Source organism: Geotrypetes seraphini, chromosome 15 (genome assembly GCF_902459505.1).
Source record: "Geotrypetes seraphini chromosome 15, aGeoSer1.1, whole genome shotgun sequence".
Classification (NCBI taxonomy): Eukaryota; Metazoa; Chordata; class Amphibia; order Gymnophiona; family Dermophiidae; genus Geotrypetes; species Geotrypetes seraphini.
This window is the reverse complement of record NC_047098.1, coordinates 31,489,432-31,512,802: the sequence shown is the minus strand read 5'-3', so window position 1 is coordinate 31,512,802 and position 23,371 is coordinate 31,489,432. Positions and strand designations below refer to the sequence as shown.

Sequence of the window (23,371 nt, the reverse complement as noted above, 5' to 3'; positions counted from 1 at the left end):
AGATCTGACACAAAATGGCAATGTTGAGTGACCATTTGTGTGGTTGTAGGAGTCTGCTGAACTCGTCAGCTAGGACATTGTTTTCCTGCTAGGTAGACTGCCTTCAGAAACTGCTTTGATTGTGTAAGCTACATAGAAAAAGCAGTACAATATAAAGGTTCCTTCCCCCTTTTTACCCCTTCCCCAAGTTACATCCCACCCTACGCGTCCAACCTTCAAACTTGTCTTTGAAGACTACTGCAGCGACTCATACAAGTTGCCTCCAACCGGCAAGGAGCTACCATCCCTAGCCTTACCCGACCCCCCGCCACCGCCGCAACTTCCTCTCTGCAGCATCCTGCCTGCCGGAAATTACGTCAGGGGGGGGGGCGGAGCGTCGAAAAAGGAAAGCGTCGAGCAGGAAGGTAGGACGCGGGAGCGGGGAGTTTGAAAATGAAGACGAGACGCCCGACCGTGGGCGGGGTAGGGGAGGTGGAGGGAAAGATGCCGGATGATATATGGGGAGGCGAGGGGTAGATTCGATGGACTGGGGAGAGTTGAAGAGGGAAAGCTGGCAGATGGGGAGGGTCCTTGAATGTGCTCGGCGGGTGAGGGCAGTCGAGTGCGTCTGACTTTTGTAGCTCTGCGCAGAGTTTTGATTTCACGTCTCGCTGGAAAAAGAAATCGAGGAACGTGGGATTCCTCGTTTCATACACTACACATTAAATGCCACTTCCCCTCGTGTTGATTTTAGGGATATGCGAATCAAAGCTGGCCCCGCTCAGTCTGTCGCTTCCTTGTTTGTAACGTTCTGCTGCTGTAAGGAAACGTCACATATTAAGATGACAACAACCCAAAAGAAACTCCCCACTTACAAACCTGACACACCAGGGGCAATACTGGAGATAAATAGCGCACAATAAAATTTGTCGATAATAAAGAGGCGGTGAAACTCAGTACACGCCAAGCACTTAATAGAGTGCACATTTTGGTCAATAAGGTTCTGCTACTTGATCACAGCATATCACTCAATTTTTTCGTGTGCAAAAGTGCATCAGATACAGTTTATAAATAAACATGTGCCACAATAACAACTAAGAATGCCTCTTGTGTATCACATACCCGCTCACAAAAGCCCAAACCCACTCTCTTAACACTTTCAAAAGCAATGAAACATTGTCATGTAACAAATATCCAAAGTCTTTTCTGATCAATATGGAACAAGAAGAGTTCTAGATGGTTATTGTGCATATGTGTGTTTATAACTATATTGTGGCGAGAAGAAGACACAAAAATAAAAATAGTTGCTACCTTTGCTAATATCAAATAGTGACTGACTTACATCAATAGACAATAATTTACTTTTCAAAAACTTCCAGATTTTCCAAGCATACTTATCAGAAGAGTGGATACTACTATTAATTATTTTTATATCTTTGGATAACTTCTGTGATATATGTGAAACTCCTTTGACAGAGTCCTTGTTCATCCCCCCTCTTCCCCATCCCCATGGTGCTCATGTTGCTTTGCCCCCCCTCCCCCATTTCATCCCATCCCAATGGTGCTCAAGTCACCTTGCTTTACATCACCACCATATGGTGCACACAGTCACCTTGTCCTGCCTCCAGCTATACAGAGGCAGGCAGCAGATGTGTTCACTCTCTCCCTCTTCCCTGCTGAAATCGCACTGCAAGAAGAGGAGAGTGTGAACAGCTGCATATTGGGCAGCTTCCTCCCCCATGCCTGCCTATAAAGCTAACTGTGGTTCATAAGCAGGTGACTCTAGGCAGACACAAGAGGAGGAAGCGGCCGTTCACTCCACTTGCAGTGTGATTTCAGCAGGGGAGAGAGAATGAACAGTGTCTGTGCTGAATTTTCACAGGACTCTGGAGCAACTTATCAGTGTTCAAGTTTCCAACTTTATTTAAAAAAAAAAAAATTTATCCTGTACCAAGGGTCATAGTCTTCTGGGAAACTTACAATCTAAAAAGCCAAATATTAGCTTTACATAAATCAATATAAAATAAAATACCTAAATATAAACAATCTAAATTAAATTACTGTAGTTTCAAAGGCACATAAATCAATATCTAAGTTTCTAATGTCTCCAGGGTTCTCTCCATATCAGAGCCGCTTTTTAACTGTTCTCATCAGAGAAGAGAAATGTTTTTAGTTCTGATTTAAATTTATCAAGATTCTTTAATAATCTTATTTTTAGTGGTAGACTGTTCCAAAGTTTTGGGCCCTTAATAGGGAAAGTTACAGTTCTTATATGTTCATGAACTATTTCACGATATGATGGTACTATAAGGCGTCTTTGATCTAGACGGCACATATTGATTCTGAAAATGTGCCAGATAGAGAGGTCATCCACCTGTTTAATTTTAAAAGGTAATAAAAGTATTTTATAAACAATACGGTGATTAATTGGAATGTTTACAAATGATAAGTGATGGGATCATATTTCCTCAGATTAAATATTAATCGAATTGCTGTATTTTGAATGTTTTGTAGTCTTCTGATTTCTTTTTGCCTATTTCCTGCATAGAGAGTATTACAGTAATCCTATTGTTGAATTACAAGGGAATGTACTAAGATAGTTAAAGCTCCAGGATATAATAGGTCTCACATGGGCAGCCGAACGCTGTCCTGTTTAGGGGGGGGGGGGGGCAGGAGCTCCGCCTTAGCCTCAGTGAAATCCTGCAGCATCTCTCCTAATTCACTCATCCACCTCCTCCTGGCACTGTAGTTTTAAATCTTCAGGCAGCCACTGTACAGTGTCAAGGAGCAGGCCTGTCCCCGGAAGTAGAATGAATGATTCCGAGGCAGGCCTACTCATTGATGCTGCACGGTGACTGCCCGAAGATTTAAGGTAGAACGCAGGGACATGGGAGAGTGTGTGGGCCCAAATTTTAGGGAAGGCCATGGCCCCTGTGGCCTCCCCTGTTCTGATGCCTATGAGGTCTCATGTGAGGAGGTCAGCAGCACGGCGATACTAGCAGGCACTGGTAGCATGAGGGGGGAAATCAGTGGCACAGAGGAAGCCTAGCAGCTCCAAGTTGGAGCAGATTTGTAGAAGCATTGGCAGCTCTGGAGGGGTTCAGCTGTGCCTCTTAGACTGCTTTCACTTCTGGCAGAGCACACTGGAAAGCAGATGAAGTGCTGCTGCTGACTCAAGAAGGAGCATAAATTGGTGCACTGCAGGTGCAGCCCATCTCCCAGAAACCCGGAAAGTCATAATCTCCAGACTGCCCAGATACTCATCGAGAAAAGAGGAAATGTCTGGGGAAATCCTGTACAGAAGCAAACTTTCCAGATTATTGGGGTGATAAACTTAATACAGATGAAGGAGTTTACTCAATATTGAGGATGCTCTAGCACTCGCTGAGTTGGTATCTGTAGCAACTCAACCATTCATGTTATTTAGATTTAGTTCATGCTGTTTCATTTATGGCTTAATGTGAATTTATTTAGGTATAGTGGATAGTTCTCTATTTTCATGGGCATAGGTGTAGTTTGGTGCAGGCATGAGGTGTGGACTCTCAAATAATGCTAATGTTAATGCGGGGCTGCCCCCTCCTCCAAAAAATCTCAGGAAGGACATACAAAACTCCTTAAACTAACAAATTATGTCCTATTGGAAACTATCGGAGAGACCTACCTAGACACTACAAGGTCTACCCACAGCACTCATACACAGACCCACTCATTCATTCAAATAATAACACAACACACAAAGGACAAAAAGAAAAAAAGTGGAGAAAAAGCCTCAGTTCGTCTTCATATGGCAAAAAAAACTCCACTTTACATGTAAGGTCCAAAATATATCAGTCCAATCAGCAGTGAGAAACACAATAGTAGCCCTCGTAGGAACCACCACAAAAAAAACCTAAGCACGCCAAATTACAAAACTTCCAAAAGTGTAAATAAAGCAAGCAGCACATATACAAGTCTCAAACACTGTCAATGGCAAGCAGGAAAAATAAACACTTAGTTGCAGACGGTATCCATGTTGTCTTCCACGCATCAAAAAAGTGCAAGCCTGCCCGGCCCCGCAGCCACTCCTTCCCGACGGGGAAACCTCTGTTTTCGCTGAGCTGCGTCAGGGGAATAATTCCAGCCTACTCCACCAGCAACCGTAGAGGGCTCTCCAAGTGCTCCAACTGCTCACACCCTCCCCCTGCCAACATGACTGCATTTACTTTCCTGCCCCCACGCCCTCAAACAAGAATGCAAATTAAACTGATGTCTAATCTAAGGCAGGGATTGCAGAAGGCCCACCTTTTGATTTACTGATTTGGTACTTCTCAAGCAGCTGGACCTGTCTAGAGAGAAGCTAAAAAAGGAAAGATTAGGACTTATCTCCAGTCTGGCCCAGAACCCAGCCTACTTAAGAAAGATAATCCTTTGGGCTTAGTTTGGTTGGATTGGTGTGCCCTTAGTGTTTAGAAGATCATTGCTGAGCATATAATTAAAAAAAAAAAAGACAGGTGAGCAATTGAATACACAAGAGAGTTCAGTTGTTTGCTCCTGGTTGTATAGTCTAAAAAGAAAAAAAAATCTATCTTGCTTTGGTATGGAAATACTGGCCGGCTGTAAACTGCACAGGCTGTTATGAACTACTCTGAAGTCAGTAGTTCTGTCTCCATCTGCTGATAGTAGTGCGTAACACAAGCATCTAGACTGGTCCGGAGGGACTAAACAAAAGAAAATTAGTAGGTAATGTAGCAGTAATTAGGGTGTTATAAATCTGTCAGGCAATCAGATAAGCTTCTGTACTCATGTCTAGGGAAACCAGATACACCCACTGCTAACTACCAGGTTCAGACTTATAAAATCTTATTGGAACGATGAGACTAGAATATCTGAAGCTTATTTTATTATGAAAATAGAAGAATAATATATATAGCAAACTGGATAAAATAAACTAATAATTATTCACAAATATCTCTGTAAATGCCAGTACACAATATGTAATCACTAAGTAATTAGAAAATATGACTAATTATCACACAATATATATTTCCTAACAATTATGATTCCTGATAAGAATATAGCAGCAAATCTGATATGATTAGCTTGGCACAATTACCAAGAGTCTTATTCCTACCAAAACAATCTAGTCCAGCAAGGCTATAGAGATAAATTCCTGCTTCACCATTGGGCCCAGCAGAAGCCAGCTCCCACAGTGATGAATTATCTCCTTGGCTAAAGCTTACAAGCGAGCCTTAAGTCCAGTCTGGCAGAAGGAGAATTCTTGATCAGTCAGCACAAAGTTGCTTCCCTCAGGTAACAGTCAATTCAAATGATTGCCAGTCCTTCGTGGTGCAAATCAGAGACCAAGTTCAGCAGTGTCCCAAACACAAACAGCCTCTGATTCCTTAGTGCTCAGCCGAGAGCAGGCACAGCACAAGGAAGATGCCTCTTATCAGTTCTTATTGTCCCTGAAAAGTGCAAAGGAGCTACACAACTATAGATCCGAGCTCCCACAAACCCAGAATTGTCTAACTCAGGATAGCGCGCAGATTCTTAGTGCATGCATAGGTGACTCATAGAGGACCAATCAGAACCAGTCCAGCTGGGGCTTTTTAGTCACCCTTCTCCTCCACTGCCAATTCCAGACTTCATCTAGCTTCCCCCTATGCCTGGAATAAATTACCTGAGTTTGTCCATCAAGCTCTTGTTTAAAAACAGACTGAAAACCCAACTTTTTGATATAGCTTTCAATCCTTAACCCTACTCCTCTGCCTTCCAACCTAATCCACTGATTAACCTTTCCCCTTAACTGTATCCATGACATCCTGTTTGTCTGTCTTGCCTGTTTAGATTGTTAGCTCTTTCGAGCAGGGACTGTTTTCTTACTCTTTGTGACTGTGTAGCGCTGCGTGTGTCTGGTAGCACTTTAGAAATAGTTAGTAGTAGTAATAGAGAATAGTGTTCTTATAAACAGCCCTCGTGAGACAGCAAGATGTGCCAAGATGATAACAGCACAAGACCCTGTTCATAGCAATGGTTGGGAGGCTGCCTCTCCTCCACGTGTACTCATGGCAATGGAGTTCCAGTGAAGGACGATGTCTTTGGCTGTGAACACACAGGTCTTGTAAACACATCCAGAATGCTTCAGGACAGCAAAGATGGTTTTTGGCCTAAGTTTCAGGCCTGCAGGGTTCCAAAAGGTAAAGCAGAAATCACCCCTACGGTAAGACTTACTTTCTCCATTAGGCTGGAGACACTGCTAGAAGAACGCCTCTGGACAAGGTGGGGAGAAGTATGTATTATTGATAGAAGGGTGTTAGGGAGCCAGTCAAAGAGTGCTGCCATTGGCCCCCAGACCTTGCAGTGAAGAACACTGATCTAACATGCATTATTCACCTCTAGTCCCATTTTGTGCAGTAGGGAAAATTTACTAATAACGTATACTAATGCAGTAGCATTCTTTAAATCTAGTCCCAAGTTTTACCTGAGGTAATGGAGGGGAGTGACTCCCAATGTCACAAGGATTTGAACCCTGGTTTTTCTAATTCTCAGCCTACTATTCTAACCATTAGACCACTCCTCTGCTCCATAATAGGAATACTATAACTACAAGGTCTGCCATATAGAGTTGGGCTATAGGATCTTTAGCCTCATATCCTGTCTCTTAATATTTCAGCTTGTATTTAGGGCTCCTTTTACTAAGCTGTGATAGCGTTTTTAGCGCACGCTAAACCCGCGCTACACAGCTAGAACTAACGCCAGCTCAATGCTGGCGTTAAGGTCTAGCGCACACAGCAATTCAGCACGCGCTAAAACTGCTATCGTAGCTTAGTAAAAGGAGCCCTTAGAGTAAACATATAAGAAGCTGGGTATGTGTATAGTGGTTCTTCTATGCATTTATATACTTTGCTTTGGAATTTGTACATTGGGGGGGATAGGATAATCCAATTAAATAACGGTATATTTCAACTGATTAATGGATATAAGAAACATGGTATATATGTATGAATAGAAAAGGAAAGGGGGTAAAATTATTGGAAATATGTTGTTATGAAATATTAGGGGATATATGTAATATGATGAGATATATTTGTTGTGCATTAATGTATATAATGAAATGAAAAAAGAGTTTGAGGAAGAAAGGGTGGGGGGAGGGATAGGTTAAAGTATGATTAATTGTATTATGGAAGAGGGATGTCTAAGTATGTATATGTTTGGATAGATTATTTTATTGATATGGGAAGGGATGGGAGGTGAGTGTGGGGGAATTAAAACATGTATAATAATATTGTGTAAGAATGTCAAGTGAGTTATGTGAATTAATTGTAATAATATTGTATACTTGTTGAGAGAAATAAAAAGGAATAAAGATTTAAAAAAAAAAAGAATTTGTACATTGATAATTATACTGATTTGTTTTAACAAGGAAAGATGTACAGAAAGCCTGATGACTTAGTGTTTAAAACAGACCATGGAGTTCCTTATTTTCCTATTTTTCCTATTCACAGCAAGTCTCCTGAATTGTGGACTTTAAATAGAAAGTGAAACCTACAGAAGGTGGGAAGATGTGGACTGTCAAGGAAGCTGCATTAGATGAGAATGAGATGGGAGTTATCCAAACCGTGAGTAAATACAGCACCTCTGTTTATAGTGTCTATGTATGTTTATTGTAATAAGAAAGACCTTGGTAAGCGAAACCGGGCTCTGTGGTGTTCATCTGCTCTTATGCTTGCTTTCAGTAGAATTTATAGTACAATTACTATTCGGTTATGGGGGGGGCAGTCTCTCAGGTTGAATTGTTTAGCTTTGTACTGAAGAATCATAGTACAACTTCTTGAAAGCCTGAGACTTTATGGCTGTTGTATAATTGCTTACTGGTTATGTTTTGTACTCTTCTTTGAAAAAACGAAAGAAAGAAAGCCTCAGCAGAAAAGAAAAAAAAATAATTTATAGTACAATTTATCATCCTCATTGTACTTATGCTATAAGAATATTGCACATGGACTAGAGAGTTGCGCGGGGACAGAAATCCTACCCATCCCCGCCAGGATCATCTCTGTCCCCACCTGTCCCCGCCAGGTTCTTCTCTGTCCCCACCCATCCCCGTCAGGATTCTCTCCGTCCTTACCTGTCCCCGCAAGGAATTACCTCCATCCCCGCCCGTCCCCATAAAAAGCAGCAATTACTTCTGACATGATCATCAATTCCACAGTTTCTTTTGTGTTTGTGCTGCTGTTTTTCTTGTGAAATCTCTTTGGTGGAACACTTTTTTTGTTTTCTGTTCATGTAATTAACTTATAAACCCCCCTCTTTTACTAAGGCTGACGTGTCCATTATATTATATGGACGAACCCTGCTTCCAAAGCCTTCCATCTCTGTGGGAGTCCCGTTGGCTAGAGGGGGGTCCCCGTGGGAGTCCCGTGGGTTAGGGAGGGATTCCCGCGGGACCCATGGGATTCCCGCAATCCCCATTCCCGTGCAGACCTCTAACATGGACCCTTTTTCAGCATAATGGTGATTCCTTATTGTCCACCAGACCAATCCAGACAGACAGGTTTTGCTTTCAGCAGATGCAGAAGAGAATGAAAATTTGTGGAGCATCCTCTATATAAGGCACCATGCAACCTGCAACTCCTCCGTGTTCTCTTATCTCCAGCAGTTGGTAGACAGGCAACTCATACAGGTGTGATGGATTCTGCAGGAACTGCTAGAGTCCAGTTGGAGAACTGATCTGCCTAGTTGAGCTGGGGGTAGGGTCTCTTAGGTCTGTCCCTTGGCACTAGGGGTGAAAACTTAGGCGTATACATCCCTCTTCTGTACTTGCCTCCTCCCCCCTCTCTCATTCCTTTTGGCGTCTGTGAAGAAATTTAAAAATAAGGAGAGAAAGGTTTGAAGAGAAGACAGCATTGTAAGTGGAGTGGAAGTAGGAGAGAGAGTGCCTGTGAGAGGAGGTGCACCTGGAGGGGGGGGAGGGAGCTTGGTCTGCATTGGTGAGTCTGGTGATTGCAAACTTGGTGTGCACTAGGGGCCTAATGCTCAAAGCCAACTGGGTGTGTAGCATTTAATTTAGATTGGTTTTAGCCCATCTAAATGAAATGTTATTTTGTGATTAATGCACAGAGGCTTTGGGTCATTCTTTACCATGCACAGAAGCAGTGAATGAAAGTCCTATGTTAATGAGCTCTCTAGTATATAAATGAGCTCATTAGCTATTCCCTCCAAAGCTAAGAAAACTGGCTGACAAAAAAACCCTGTCCTTTTCTGCCTGTGAAGGAGGCCTGTATACCACACCTCGGGAGACTGGGCATCAGAATGGCAGATGATGTTTAATGTGAGCAAGTGCAAAGTGATGCATGTGGGAAAGGGAAACCTGAACTATAGCTATGTGATGCAGGGTTCCACGTTAGGCGCCACTGCCCAGGAAAAGGATCTAGGTGTCATTGTTGATGATATGTTGAAACTGCTCAGTGTACAGTGGCAGTTAAGAAAGCAAATAGAATATTAGGAATTATCAGGAGAATGATTTAATGCCTTTGTGTCGTTCCATGGTACAACCACACAAGAATACTGTGTGCAATTCTGGTCACCACATCTCAAAAAGGACATATCAGAATTAGAAAAGGTATAGAGAAGGGCGATGGAAATATTAAAGGGGATAGGACAACTTCCCTATGAGGAAAGGCTAATGCGGTTAGGGTTCTTCAGCTTGGAGAACAGACGGCTCAGGGGAGATAGAATAGAAATCTATAAAATACTGAGTGGCGTGGAGTAGAAGGGACAGATGTGAATCGCTTATGTACTCTTTCCAAAAATACTAGGACAAGGGGGCATGCGATGAAGCTACTAAGTAGTAGATTTAAAATAAACCGGAGAAGATAATTCTTAATGAGTAATTAAACTTTGGAATTTGTTGCCAGAAAATGTGGTGAAACAAGTTAGCTTATCAGGGTTTAGAAAAAGTTTGGCTAATTTCCTAAAAGACCTAAAAGACCATATGCCGTTATTAAGATGGACTTGGGAAAATCTACTGCTTATTTCTAGGATGAGCAGCATAAAATCTGTTTTACTCATTTGGGATCTTGCCAGGTTCTTGTGACCTGGATTGGCCACTGTTGGAAACAGAATACTGGGCTTGATGAACCTTCAATCTGTCCCAGTATGGCATCTCTTATGTAAATAGGATTCCTATAACCTTTTTCCACATTTACCCATAATGCCTCTTCCTTATCCTTCTGTATTTCTGCAGTTCTGTTACTTTAATATTATTTTACATATAAGCCCACTTCTCCTCCCTTTCTTTCTACCCTGTCCTGAACAGATTATAGCCTGGTATAACTATTTCTCTAAGGAGAAGCAGGACATGTTGCCCATTTATGGGAATATTATCATCTGATGGAGGCTAGGTTGATACACTTCTTAGCATATTCTAGAAGTGTTTGGAAGACTGCCTTGCACATGCGTATGTGCACGTACCTTCCTGCCCACCGCCACTGCTATGTGGGATCAAATAGTCTCTTCTCATCTGTAGACTAAGGAGGACATATTGTCTTCTCCTCTCAGCTCGTGTCTGAGTTTGGCTTTTATGGCTTATATCAGTCAAAGCCTCTACCTAAGCTGTTCTGTAATTCAATAGAAGCAACTAGCCCTCTTTTGTATGAGATCTAACCGTCAGAAATGCTAGGACTTCAGAAAGTTTAATTAGATTACCTCTTTCTTTGAAGTGAAGGTTAAAATATATACCTAGAACAAGCAAGGAATCAAGCTGCTTAAAAAAAAGAAAAAAAATGAATCCTCTCTAATAAAACTGGAAAAAATAAAGTGTGTGGAAGGGATGGACTTAAACACTAAACAGAGGCTTCCTTCAACTGCAAGCTGTGCTCTAAATTGATGTTATGAAACCCTAACAGAGACTTTAAAGGCTATACTATACTCTAAACCAGTGGTCTCAAACTCAAACCCTTTGTAGGGCCACATTTTGTATTTGTAGGTACTTGGAGGGAAATGATAATTTTACACGAGGTAAAACTCTTTATAGTTTATAAATCTTTCCCCTCCCCCTCCCCCGAAGGACTGCAAGTTCCCCCCCCTTTTCTTTGCAGCATCCCCCAGCTTCCCCCCTGGCCTCAAGTCTTAGTTTCTGCTAATTACCGCCGCCTGCAGAGAGGATCGCTGGTGCTGTAGCATTCCTTGCAGGCTGCCATCGGTCTCCACAGCACGTCTCCTCTGTCAAGGTCCTGCCCCTCCTCTGACGTCAGGGGCAGGATCGTGGCAGAGGGAACATGCTACTGAGGACGACAGCAGCCTTCAAGGAATGCTACAGCACCAGCGATCCTCTCTGCAGGCTGCAGTAATTATCTGAAGGTAAGAGCGGGAGACCAGGGGGGAAGCCTGATAACGCTTCAAAGAGTGGGCAGCACTAGTACAGACTGCGGGCCTCAAAATAGTACCTGGTGGGCTGCATGTGTCCCCCGGGCCGCCAGTTTGAGACCACTGCTCTAAATTGACTTTGCCAAATAAGCAGAGTAACTTAAAACCAGTATACTGTGTCTTACAAAAAAGGTGCCAGTACTCAAATACCAGGCCATTCTTCAGGAATGGGGTGATCACTGAGGAATCCACCCCACAGTAGCCAGACCCCCCTGCAACCAGCCACAAAACCAGTCATGAAAAAGCAGCATTGAGTGTGCAGAAACTGAGCTCTTTTAATACCATGGGTCATTTTTATCAAGCAATAGAAAATGTGCCAGTACTCGGTACCCCTAAAAACAAAACAAAGCCCTGCTTAAAAAAAGTTATCTATTTAATCTGCAATCTACCTTTTTCCAAGTTTGAATGCAATTTCCTAGCAGGTCAAATACTCAGTAATGAAGTTTACTTCCCCCTCAGCATGTCCTCTCTCAGTAGCTCTTCAGGATCTTGGAAGCTAAAGCAGAATAATGCCAGACTAGCTACTTGATTGGAAGTCCACTTTGTTTTTGTTGCTAGCTTAGCTATAGAAAATGGAGCAGTGGTTTACTTCCTTCTATCTAGTTAAAAAATCTTTTAGCTGCAGCTGCCACCGAATAGAGGCCATATTATTTTCACTGAATCTGGCAACTGCCATATAAGTTTACTTCTGATGACTACATCTGTGTCAAGGCAATTGCTGTGGCCTCAGGAACAGCTGATGCTCCTATCTTTATAGTTTCAGATATCACTTTGGTCCAATAAGCTACCTGTAAGCACTGTGGGTAGAGGGTGGGGTCTCTGCACCCTAGGTGGGAAAGTTGCCAGCTTGGATTCAGTTCTGCTGTCTATGATTAGGCAGCCCATAAAAGAGAAGAGTCATGATAGTCCTCATCTTCAGGGAATCTTTGGCGCCCATGTCATCTAGTCAGAGTGGAACATCCTCTGTTTATAGTGTCAGTCGGAACAAAACTCATTTCTCGGAACCAGCCAGTGAGCTTTCTGACTTTACATCTACTATGATGACTGTATTAAGAAGCTCGGACTGCACTGTTGTGCATCTGAACAGTCCCTGCCTCCCATCTTCTGCAGGTTACAACAATCACTGCCACCAGTGTGGCGTCCATTGTTATGATGACATTATCACCACCAGAGTGCATCCAGGATCATCCATGATAGTTTAGCTGTGCAACACATTGAATGTTCCAGCTTGTGTCACAAAGGTGCCGAGTTGTACATCTCAAGGTGAGTTGGTTGGAGTCAAATGGCATGTACAAAGTAGCTCTTCTCTGGTTATCTTCCTTCTCTTCAGCTTGCTAGGTGCACACTTCTGCAAACCCTGACAAGGAGTGCTGCAAACACTTATCTGAGCTCTTGCCATTGAAAATTCCTCTAAGTGACAGACATCATTACTACAACTTGGAAATAGTTCCAAATTTGAGGCTCTTACTATAGCCAAAAAAGAATCTGTTTGGGACAGAAGCTTCGGCATCCTCTATCGTCTTAGCTATAAATAGTTTATGCTGGGGAGGTCCTTCTCATTTTCAACTTCTAAACTCTCATTTGTTGCTAGATTTCACATATTTTGCTTGTGTGTTATTAGTGGGTTTTGTTTTTAAGTGCAGACGACAGAGTTTTACTTTTCTTTCCATCTGACCTCTAGACTGGGATAAGAGTTTTTATTTTTTAGATCAGAGGTTTTCAACCCAGTCCTTGGGGCACATCCTGAAAACCCAGACTGGCCGGGTGTGTCCTGAGGACTGGGTTGGAAACCTCTTTTTTAGATCCTTGGAAAATTCCTCCTTTTGCTTTGTGATACTTCAGTTGCTCTCTCCAGAATTTTCAATGATTGAATCTCTTCCATCATTTATAATAAGAGATTGACTATCCTCCTCATGTAGGATGTTTGGATTTCATGCTCTAGCAGATGAATGTTTGCTCCAGCTCATTGGTTTTTCTATTCTAGTCTGTCTCTGCATACTGAATCAAAATTAGTCAGGCCTCATGTCTCTTTCTGTCATCTTAGTCAAGTCAGAGAGACACATAACAATACCTGGTTGCTTCTTTGATACAGACACAATATTTATTCTGTCATTTCTATGGAGCATTAAATTCTGATAAGGGTTTAAAATTCCGCCCATATTCAGGAATGCTTTGCTACATCCCACTGATGGTGATGTTAGGGAAGGAAAAATGATATCTAGCCTACTAATTTTGTTTTCTTTAGTCCCACCAGACCAGTCTGTAGTCTCACCCTGGCATGTCTTTAGGGTGTTTAGCTGTGTTACTGCCTTCTTATTTCCTTCCAGTGATGTGTCCTCTGCTTTTCTGCAAGTTTCAATCTTGGGTCAACACGTTAATCTGAAGAACACATTGTTTTGTCAGTCAAAATGCTGAATTTGTGTACCTGCATGGTGTACTTAAGGAGCAAATCACACAAAAGTATTTTGATTAATTTGTCTCCATCCACTGGTTGACAGATACAACCCACAGGTTCTGGACTGGTCTTTTGAGACAAAAGGAAAGAAAATTTATCAAGTAATATATAATTTTCCCCTTCTACAAATGTGGTAGTAATAAATTAGATTCTATAAATTAATTACTAAAATAGTGACTTTGACTGAGGAATTTGTAGGCTTGGATGAACTTGTACTGATACTTCTCTGTTATTCCTTAGCCTCAGCAAAAGTCATCAGGAAGAAATCCTCTTCAGGACATCACAGTCCTGTCTGGTACTAATCTAGAGCCAAACATTTTGGCTGCTGCCCAGTGTTCTGTATCCAAGCTGTCATCTTCGACTCCATTATTGAATACAGTAAGTTTAGAACTAGGCTTAACTAATGCTAACCAGTACTTTTAGCATGGTACTTCACTTTAACATAACTCTAAAACTGCATAAAATCCTCATAGGTATGAACAAGTCTAGTACATGTTTTTTTGATTTTTTTAACTGAAATAAAGTTGTTCACTCCTATAAGATTCCATTGCATAATACTGAAAAATAATCAGCAATATAAATTCAAAAATCTTTTATAACTAAATAATATAATATCATTAGTGATGTATAGTGAATGCTCAGACCCTAATAATAATAATAACAGGACCGTGAAGTTCTATACGGTTTACAATGATTAAAAGATGCTACAAATTGAGTAGAATTAACAAAGTTAAAAGCTAGTGATTAACAGCTCTAGAGATCAGTTATTGTGGAATAAGATTGTACAGGTCAGTTACCTAAATACTTCAGGAACAGATATGTTTTTAGGTGTTTCCTAAATTTCCCAATGCATCGTGGATTAAAACACAGCCTGAGTCATCATGGCAACCACTGTCCCTCACCGCCATATACGCACTAAAGTTGATACAGCCATATAAACAGATAGCACTTATCTTAATCAACTCGATGGCAGGTAACCTTCTGTGACATTGAATATTCTTTTCTTAAGGAATGTAGGTGCAATTATGTGCATGTATATCCCAGTAAAAGGGTAAAGGATCATGGATTTTATATTCCCCCTTTCTGAAGGTACAATCAGTGGTTTACACATACTATATATGTATATGTGTATATGCATGTATGCATACATTTTATGTAATATACCCAGAAATATCAATCCTGCCCCCTTTATACCTATTCTCTGCTCTTAGAAATGCCTACTCATATATCTAATAAAAACAGATGTTTCTGTGTGCTTATACCACATGTGCATATACCTACACACAATTTCATAAGCACTTGAGCTCATAAATTGCTGGTCTATATGCTTGAATCTCTTATTAATTAACCCTTAAATGGCTCTTTTAAAATGACTTCTGATGAGTGGTCAGAGAGATAGAGGGAGTGGGCTGAGTGCTTGAGACTATGTTTTTAGCTTCTGGTTATTATTTTCACCATATCAGTCATATTATTTTTTGAGCACTTTTTTCCAAATAAGTGCTTAATAAATCTGTGAAATAGCGGGACTTTATAAACATTACCTGTTATATGATTTTTCCTATTTTTTTTATTTTTATTTTTTTTACTTTTTAACAGATTGACTACCAACCTAAAGTGTTATTGAACACAACTGCAAATTTAGAAACTAGGCTGACAGCAGATGCTGACTTGAGCACAGTCTATCTCCAGACCAACACCTCTTCCACGATATTATTCAATACCGATCATCTCCCAGAAGAGATACATAAGCCTGAATGCTGTGAAGATGGGATTTCTCAGCTTTCTCTTTCATGTTTACAACTGAGTCCATCTGCAGATCTTCCACTGCTCAGGGAACAAGAACAAAAAGACACATCAGCTCTGAATCTGTACAAAGCCGTGGTTCCTGAGTCACATGATCTAATGACTTTGACTTCACAAGTAGAATGTGGTGATGTTGAAGTAGCCTGCATGCTAGGGATGCCTGGAGGTAATGGAGTTGGGATAGCTCAAAGCACTGAGAATGAGACCAGTGAGACAATTGAGTCTTCTAAAGCAAATGCTTGTACTTTTCTGTATTGCGCTGCACTGCATTGCAACTTGGAAGCATCTGAGAGCATGCAACCTCCCTTGGAATGTGAATTATCTTCTATTTCTTTGACACACATTTCACCCCAGACCCCTCATCTCAATGGTAGCACAGATGCTGCTTTTAGTAAAGTATTGGCTGCAGCACAGTCTGATCATGCAGTAGATGAGATTTCTATGGGAGATACATCTATTCTCCACTCAGCTGAGTTAGAAGGTGGAAATCTGCTTGTTCATGAGGAAACTGAAGAATTAAAAGCATTTCTGGACCTTTCTGAGCTGTGCACACTGTTGGCAAGCTCACCAGAAGTCACCAAAGGACAGGAAATTGACAATTTTTCTAGAACTGTACAAGCAGATAGTATTTCATTCATGGAAAGTGCATCTCCCCTGTCAAACAGTAAAGCTTCTGAAGACCTATCTGAAATGCAAGATTCACAGAGTTCTTTGACTGCCAAAGGAGATTTGCAAAAACTTTTCATCTCTAATTTGTTGCATGAAGATGGAAACTTGGGGCATTCTTTGAACAAAGTTAATGCTGCTGAAGGCAAATGCCCCCAAACAGAGAGTGATAGACAACATCTGTTGCGGTTAGAAGAAAATGTCCTTCAAACCATGACCCCTCACACAGAGAATAGATCTACTTCAAGCTGCAAAAACCAAGAAAACAAAGGAGAAGCTGATTTAATTGTGAAAAAGGAGGAATACATTTACAATTTCATTCTTCCTTCAGGAGATAAGAGCCAGAGTCTGATTTTCTCTGAAGAAGAACAGAAGGAAAGACTTTCTATTCATGTGCCAGCAGAAGCAGGCACCTGGACAATGCCGGCATCCTGTTGTAGTAGAAGCATGAGCCCAGTCCTTAGATCCAGTGCAGTGACATGGATGACCCCTCTTATGTTACTGGAAAAGAGCATGAACACTTCAGTAGCATGCGAAGCTGTACGGTGTGACATATTGTCACCAGTTTCACAGAAAGATATCAGTACTAGTGTAACTCCTGTTACTAGTTCCTGTGCAGTGACATGGGTGACCCCTCTAGCCCTACTGGAGAGAAGCATGAACACATCTGGAGACTTCAGCAGCATCTTGGGGAAGGGAGAGGCAAGTGTGAAGGATAGCACTGCTGAAACTGACTCCTTGCTCTGGAAGTAAGTGGTTTATAAAGAAAATTTTATTGCAAGAAGGACTTGCTCTCTTGTTTGTAATGTGCCATTTTTTTAAAATATATATTGTAACTTCCAGCATGGAAGAAATGAGATATGATGGGACATGGGTTGTACTCCCTAACTGTATCCATGTCTTGTATGTTTAGATTGTAAGCTCCTTTGAGCAGGGACTGTCTCCTTTGTGACTCTGTACAGTGCTGCGTACATCTGGTAGTACTATAGAAATACAGTAGACCCTCAATATTCGCAGGGGTTAGGGGCAGAATCGGCCCGTGAATAGGGAAAATCGCGAATAATTTTTTGGGCCGACTCTGACCCACCCCTGCCTCCCTTCTGCGTTCCCGACCTTACCTAGTGGTCTAACGGCGACGCAGGGCAGGAGCGATCTTCCTACGCTCCTGCCCTGTGCAGAGCTGTGCTGTGAGTTCCTGTGGTCTCACGAGACTACAACGGAAACTCCCGTTGTAGTCTTGTGAGACCACAGGAAATCGTGGCATGGGTGCACAGCATGGCTCTACACAGGGCAGGAGCATAGGAAGATTGCTCCTGCCCCGTGTCGCCACCAGGTAAGGTCTGAGAGATGTCCAGGGCAGCGTTTCTGAATTAAAAATCAAGGCGCAAAAAAAATTGTGAATAACTGAATTTGTGGGAGGGGGAGCTGTAATTAATTGTAGTAATAGTCCTGAAACCTGCTCAGTCTGAATACCTATTGACACATGATATATAAACATAAGTATCCAGGAAGTACAATCCTGAATTGAATTGAAATCCCCCCCAAAAATGTAATGAAATGTAGGCACTCACATAGCCAGGCTTGTCTGATAGGCTATGTAGGAGGTTGGGTGTTCAGACAATGACCACACTAGTATTGATGGATAAGTAGAGGATAATATTCAACCTGGGAGATCAGTGGCTTAAAAACTGCTGGCTTCCCACTCATAGGGCTGACCACTGTGGGCAGACTTAAATCCCCCCCCCCCCGCCACTGAATTTATCTTGTTGGGAAGACTGGATGCATCATACATGCTGACATGTAGTATGTTACTCTGATATTCAGTTCGGGGTCATGTCCAGGCTCCGGCATTGACTATCTGGATATGTGCAGTTTCCTGGAAGTTAACTGGGCACCAACCAATATTCAGACTAGTGCTCAGTTAGCATGGCAGATAATGTTTGGACAACCTTTCTGTTGTTCTAACTTCATCTGCCTGCTTAAGCAGTTAGTGGACTGAGGCCCAGATACACTAAACAAGATCTGTAAGACAGCATGGGTCCGCTCTGATCTGATATTTGATTCTAAAAGAGCTATTAATGCACTAAAAATTTTGAATGCAAATGATTTGTGTGGAGATTCAATGTAATCCCCATCTCTTCCATCTGATTGATCACTGTAAGAGTGACTCTCACACATGTGCAGATCTAGCAGGGGAAGCCCGAACAGCTGAGATGCAGGTTAAACCATGAAGCAGCCTTCTACTACTCAGATGTTCGGGGCAGGAAACCTTTTTTTTCCTTTTTTAATGGGCACAGATGCTGTGTGTCCGTTACACACGCACAATATCTGCCCCATTAAAAAAAGAAAAATAGCTCCTCCCCCCACTGCCGATGACGGCCCTCCCTGACAAACCAACACCTCCCCGACAAACCAATGGGACTGATACCCCCCCACTGCCACAGCGAAAATGGCAGGAGGGATGCCTACTCCCTTCTGCCATGCTGCCCCTCAATGAGAAAAAATCATCAAGAAGAATGCCCATTCCCTCCTGCTAACAGAGCCCCCCCTCCTGAACCATCCCCTAGCCTCCCCCTTCACCCCTCCAAAAAAAAGGCAGGAGGGACGCTCACTCCCTCCTGCTACCAGATGCTCCTCTGAACTGCCCCCCACCCCAGTACTTTTTTGTGAAGAGAGCAGAAGGGAGGCTTGGTCCCTCCCAGCTCTGAGGCCTGTTGATCCAAAATGGCGGACCTTCCCCTCCTTGGTCCATCATGTGATGCACAGGGAGGTGCCTAAGGCCGCTCCGTGTGCATGACACGATGCATCGAGAAGGGGAAGACCTGCCATTTTGGATTGGTGGGCCTCAGAGCTGGGAGGGACTGAGCCTCCCTCCTGCTCTCTTCACAAAAAGGTATTGGAGGTGGTCGGGATGGGGAGAGGTTCGGAGGAACATCCAGTGGCAAGAGGGAGTGGGCATCCCTCCTGCCTTTTTTGAGGAGGAAATGTGTGGGTAGGGGATGGTTCGGGGGTAGCGCCTTGCACGGGGGAGGGGGGGGGTTGCCTCCATTGGTAGGAGAGAGTGGGCATCCTTCCTGCCAATTTTTTCTCACATGAGAAGGGGGGTTCGGCATGTCAGGAGAGAGTGGGCATCCCTCCTGCCATTTTTGCTGCCATGGGGGGGGGTGGGGTTGGTCTCGGTGCCTGTTTGTCAGGGGGTATATCGGGGAGGGCTGTCATCGGAGGGGGGGCTTTTTTCTTTTTTTCTTTTTTTTTAACAGGGCAGATATTGTGCATGTGTAAGAGTGTGGGTAGAGTGTGGCACAGTGGTTAAAGCTACAGCCTCAGCACCCTGGGGTTGTGGGTTCAAACTCACGCTGCTCCTTGTGACCCTGGGCAAGTCACTTAATCCCCCCATTGCCCCAGGTACATTAGATAGATTGTGAGACTGCCGGGACAGACAGGGAAAAATGCTTGAGTTCCTGAATAAACTCATGTAAACCGTTGTGAGCTCTCCTGGGAGAATGGTATAGAAAATTAAATAAATAAAAAAAGGTTTGGCATGTTATAAATATTTTTTAGTATCGGCGAGATAGGTCAGTGATTGTTCTTTACCAGTCACTTTTTTCAGATTGCTAAAAGCGATCACTTTATTTTGTGCATTGGGAAGCCATGTTAGAGCATCAATCACTTTACTAGTTTACATGGCATTTCAATATTAATGACCTTATTTGCATGGTCGGATCAGAGAATGTGCGATCGTGCAGAAAACCACATGGTGATCCATTTTCTGAATCAGGTCGGTAAATGCGATTGTCGCTAAACCTGTCAAAATTGGTTTAGCGATGATCGTTAGACGATCACTGATTTTAGTGCATCTGGCCCTGAATGCCAGTTCTAACCAGTTAAGCAGCTATTCTGCTCAAACTCCGCCAACAGGCCACTCTGGCTAACTGGGTTGCAAATAGATTGGATATAGCTCCCAAATTTCTCAGAAGTTCAAGATGAGTTTCCATACCCACAATTTCCAGAGGGCTTGTAATATTACAAGGAGCAGTAGTGGGTTTTGAACCTGGCTCCTCTAGTTCTCAGCCCACTGCCCTAACCATTAGCCTATGACTGTCCTGAATAAGATGGTCAATCTGGGATGCATCCTTAGCAGTGTAGACAGGATAATGGGCAGACTGAATGAATGAATTGCTTCTTTTTTCCGTTATCTACTATAAAGATGATGATAATAAATTATTTATTTATATACCACCACAACCATACAATTCAGAGTGATTTACAATAAAAAAAACCCAAAACAAACAGTAATCACTGGAGATGTACAAAAAAATAATAAAATACCATCACAACAAATCACTATTAAAGCTCACCAAACAAACTTTTTAAATAAATAGGTTTTCACCTGCCACCTTACCACAAAATAAGAGGTAGAGGACAAAAAGCTATCTGAAAGGAAAACGACTTATCCACATAGCGATATATACACCTGCCACGAACAGAAGGAAAACCAAAACGGTCAACATGGCATGGGAAAACATGGCAAACTCAAACCGTTCCATCAAATAGGGTGGGGCCAGCCAATGCAACATCTTATAAAGAATGCAGGCAAATTAAAAAAAAAAATTGTGGCCTAAGTGACAGCCAGTGCAACCTAAGATAATACTCAGTCACATGATCATGTTTTTCAGCAGAAAAATCAACTGTAAAATAGTATTCTGAACCATTTGTAATTACCTAATTAGCTGTTGTGGACACCCTAGATAAATAACATTACAATAATCAAGTATACTTAGGACCTAGGCCTGAACCAACAGCCTGAATTGAAATTCCAAAAAATACTACTGTGGTATAATAGGGTGTCAAATAATTATGCAAATTAAACCCACCTTTCAATTTATAATAATTTATTCTTTGATTATATTTAATAAAATTTTAGCAAAATACATCAAATAGAAAAAGCTTAAATTAAACCCATCTTTCAATTTATAATAATTTATTCTTTGATTATATTTAATAAAATTTTAGCAAAACACATCAAATAAAAAAAGCTTAAAAAATGTATATCACCAAAGATGTTTGAAACATTGCAGATGTTTGCATGATGAGATTATCACTGTATCATGACGTCTTTGAATCACTATTTCCAAATTAATTTTAAACAAACTGAAAGTGATCTTCACAAGAAACATGACAAACCTTTCTATTTAACTGATTTGCTAATGATACTGTAAAATAATGCTTTGATTTTTATGATAGCTTTTCTCGAGAGAATTTGAATTCCCTGTCTAAGAATGAGTTGGAGAATCATTTGGAACATATGCTCATTATAATAGAAGTGCTCTCACGGCAGCTACAAGATTGGCAGAGTAACCCGGGATTGGTGTCTCATCTGAGACCTTCAGAGCAGAGAGAGACCTTCACTCAGACGAATGTGACTCATGCAACTCAGGTAAAAGAGTCATTCTGATGCTCTGTGTACTAGTGCTGCCCGATTCAGGAAAAACATTTCGATTCGATTCAGCCTATTGAATTGATTTTTCGATTCGATTTTCCTGCCCAAGTGGGTGTTTTTTTTCAAATATCCTAGTGTGTTTATTTTATAGCCTCTTCACCCCCTTTGCTCTCTCCTACCCACACTGGTTCTGTGGTGTAAACAAAATAAACAAAAAAGACTTTTCCTCTCTCTCTCTCTGTTAAATCCTAGCTCACATTTGCGGTCTAACACCAGCTCTGGCAGGATACACATTTCAAATCTGACATATTGTAATCACAAAACAGAAAATAAAATTTATTTTTTCTACATTTTGTTGTCTGGTAATTATTCAAATTTTGTTGATCCCAGGCTCTGGTTGTCTTCTGATATCTCGCTTGCCAGGGTCTCCTCTTTTCTTCTTTCTCTTTGCTAACTTTCCATCTCTATCCTCCCCTTCCATTTCCCTTCCCTCCCCAAGATGTCTGGCATCTTCCCTTTTTTCATCTCCATCCACGAAGCTGCAGCAATGGACTTCACCATCCCCAGATCCACCATCTCTCCTTTTCTCAACTACCCTTTCATCCAGCATCTCTCCCTCCTTCCCGAGCGTAACATTTCTCCTTCCCTCCTTTCTGCCTCCCCATCCATCTCGCCCGTTCCATGAGTCCAATACTTTCTGCCTCCTGCACGCTTTCTCTCTCTGTCCTTTCTTCTTCCCTCGAGTGGCAACCCTCCTTCCTAGCTCCCAACCCAACATGCTCTCTCCCCATGCACCATCTCACCCTCTCCTCCAGTGTGTAGCACTTTTCCTTTCCCTCCCTTTCTGCCAGGTCCAGCAGCACCTATTCTCCCTTCCTTTTACCTCCCCCATGTCCAGCAGTACCCCTTCTCCCTTCCCTGCTCCCCCTGTCCAGCAGTACCCCTTCTCCCTTACCTTCCCTGCTCGCACTGTCCAGCAGTACCCCTTCTCTCTTCCCTCTGTGTACTTCTAGGCCAGGGTCCCCCTCCCCTGAAGGTCTGCATGTTCCCCCTCCCTTCTTTGCAGGTCCTCTGACTTCCCCCCAGGCCTCCCACTCTTACCGCAGCCTCTAGAGAGGATCGTCAGAGCTCTATCCTCAGAAGCACGTTCCCTCTGACACGATCCTGCCCCTGACGTCAGAGGAGGGGCGGGACTGCGTCATAGAGAACGTGCTTCTGAGGATGGTGGCAGCCTGCAAGGATCATGTAGAGCACTGGCGATCCTCTCTGCAGGCTGCGATAAGAGCGGGAGGCCAGGGGGGAAGCCGGAGGATGCAGCAAAGAGTGTCAAAGCATGGAACAGGGTAAAACCAGGATTTCTGCAGCTCTTCCCGACTGACCCTCCCCCCTCACCCACTAAAGCAGGAGCGGCAGCGGCAGGCCAGCAAGAGGCAGCGCTGCCACTCCTGCTTTAGGAAGGCACGGGGAGGAGGGTCGGTCACCGAATTGGCCAGGCCGATTTTTTAAAAAATCAAATCGATTCGAATCGATTCACCCAAAGTGAATTGGTGAATCGATTTGAATCGAAAATCGGGCAGCACTACTGTGTACTTTGGAAGCACAATAATGTGGTGCCACAATGAGGA

At 42.5% G+C, this 23,371-nt stretch overlaps 1 protein-coding gene across 3 annotated transcripts in view; it reads left to right on the top strand.

The window, feature by feature from the left end:
- The first annotated feature begins 249 nt into the window (after positions 1–249).
- Positions 250–23,371, top strand: part of SPAG5 (sperm associated antigen 5) — a 90,092-nt gene continuing 66,970 nt past the window's right edge. For 2 of the 3 annotated variants that reach the window (XM_033922939.1, XM_033922937.1), the window contains exons 1-5: positions 250–404; positions 7,464–7,577; positions 14,078–14,215; positions 15,434–17,055; positions 21,551–21,743. In XM_033922939.1, coding sequence (XP_033778830.1) covers positions 7,521–7,577; positions 14,078–14,215; positions 15,434–17,055; positions 21,551–21,743 — 2,010 coding nt within the window. In that variant the 5' untranslated portion in view covers positions 250–404; positions 7,464–7,520. Of the gene's footprint in view, positions 405–560; positions 2,371–7,463; positions 7,578–14,077; positions 14,216–15,433; positions 17,056–21,550; positions 21,744–23,371 lie in introns of those variants that run through there. The other variant, XM_033922938.1, reaches the window with a different exon arrangement.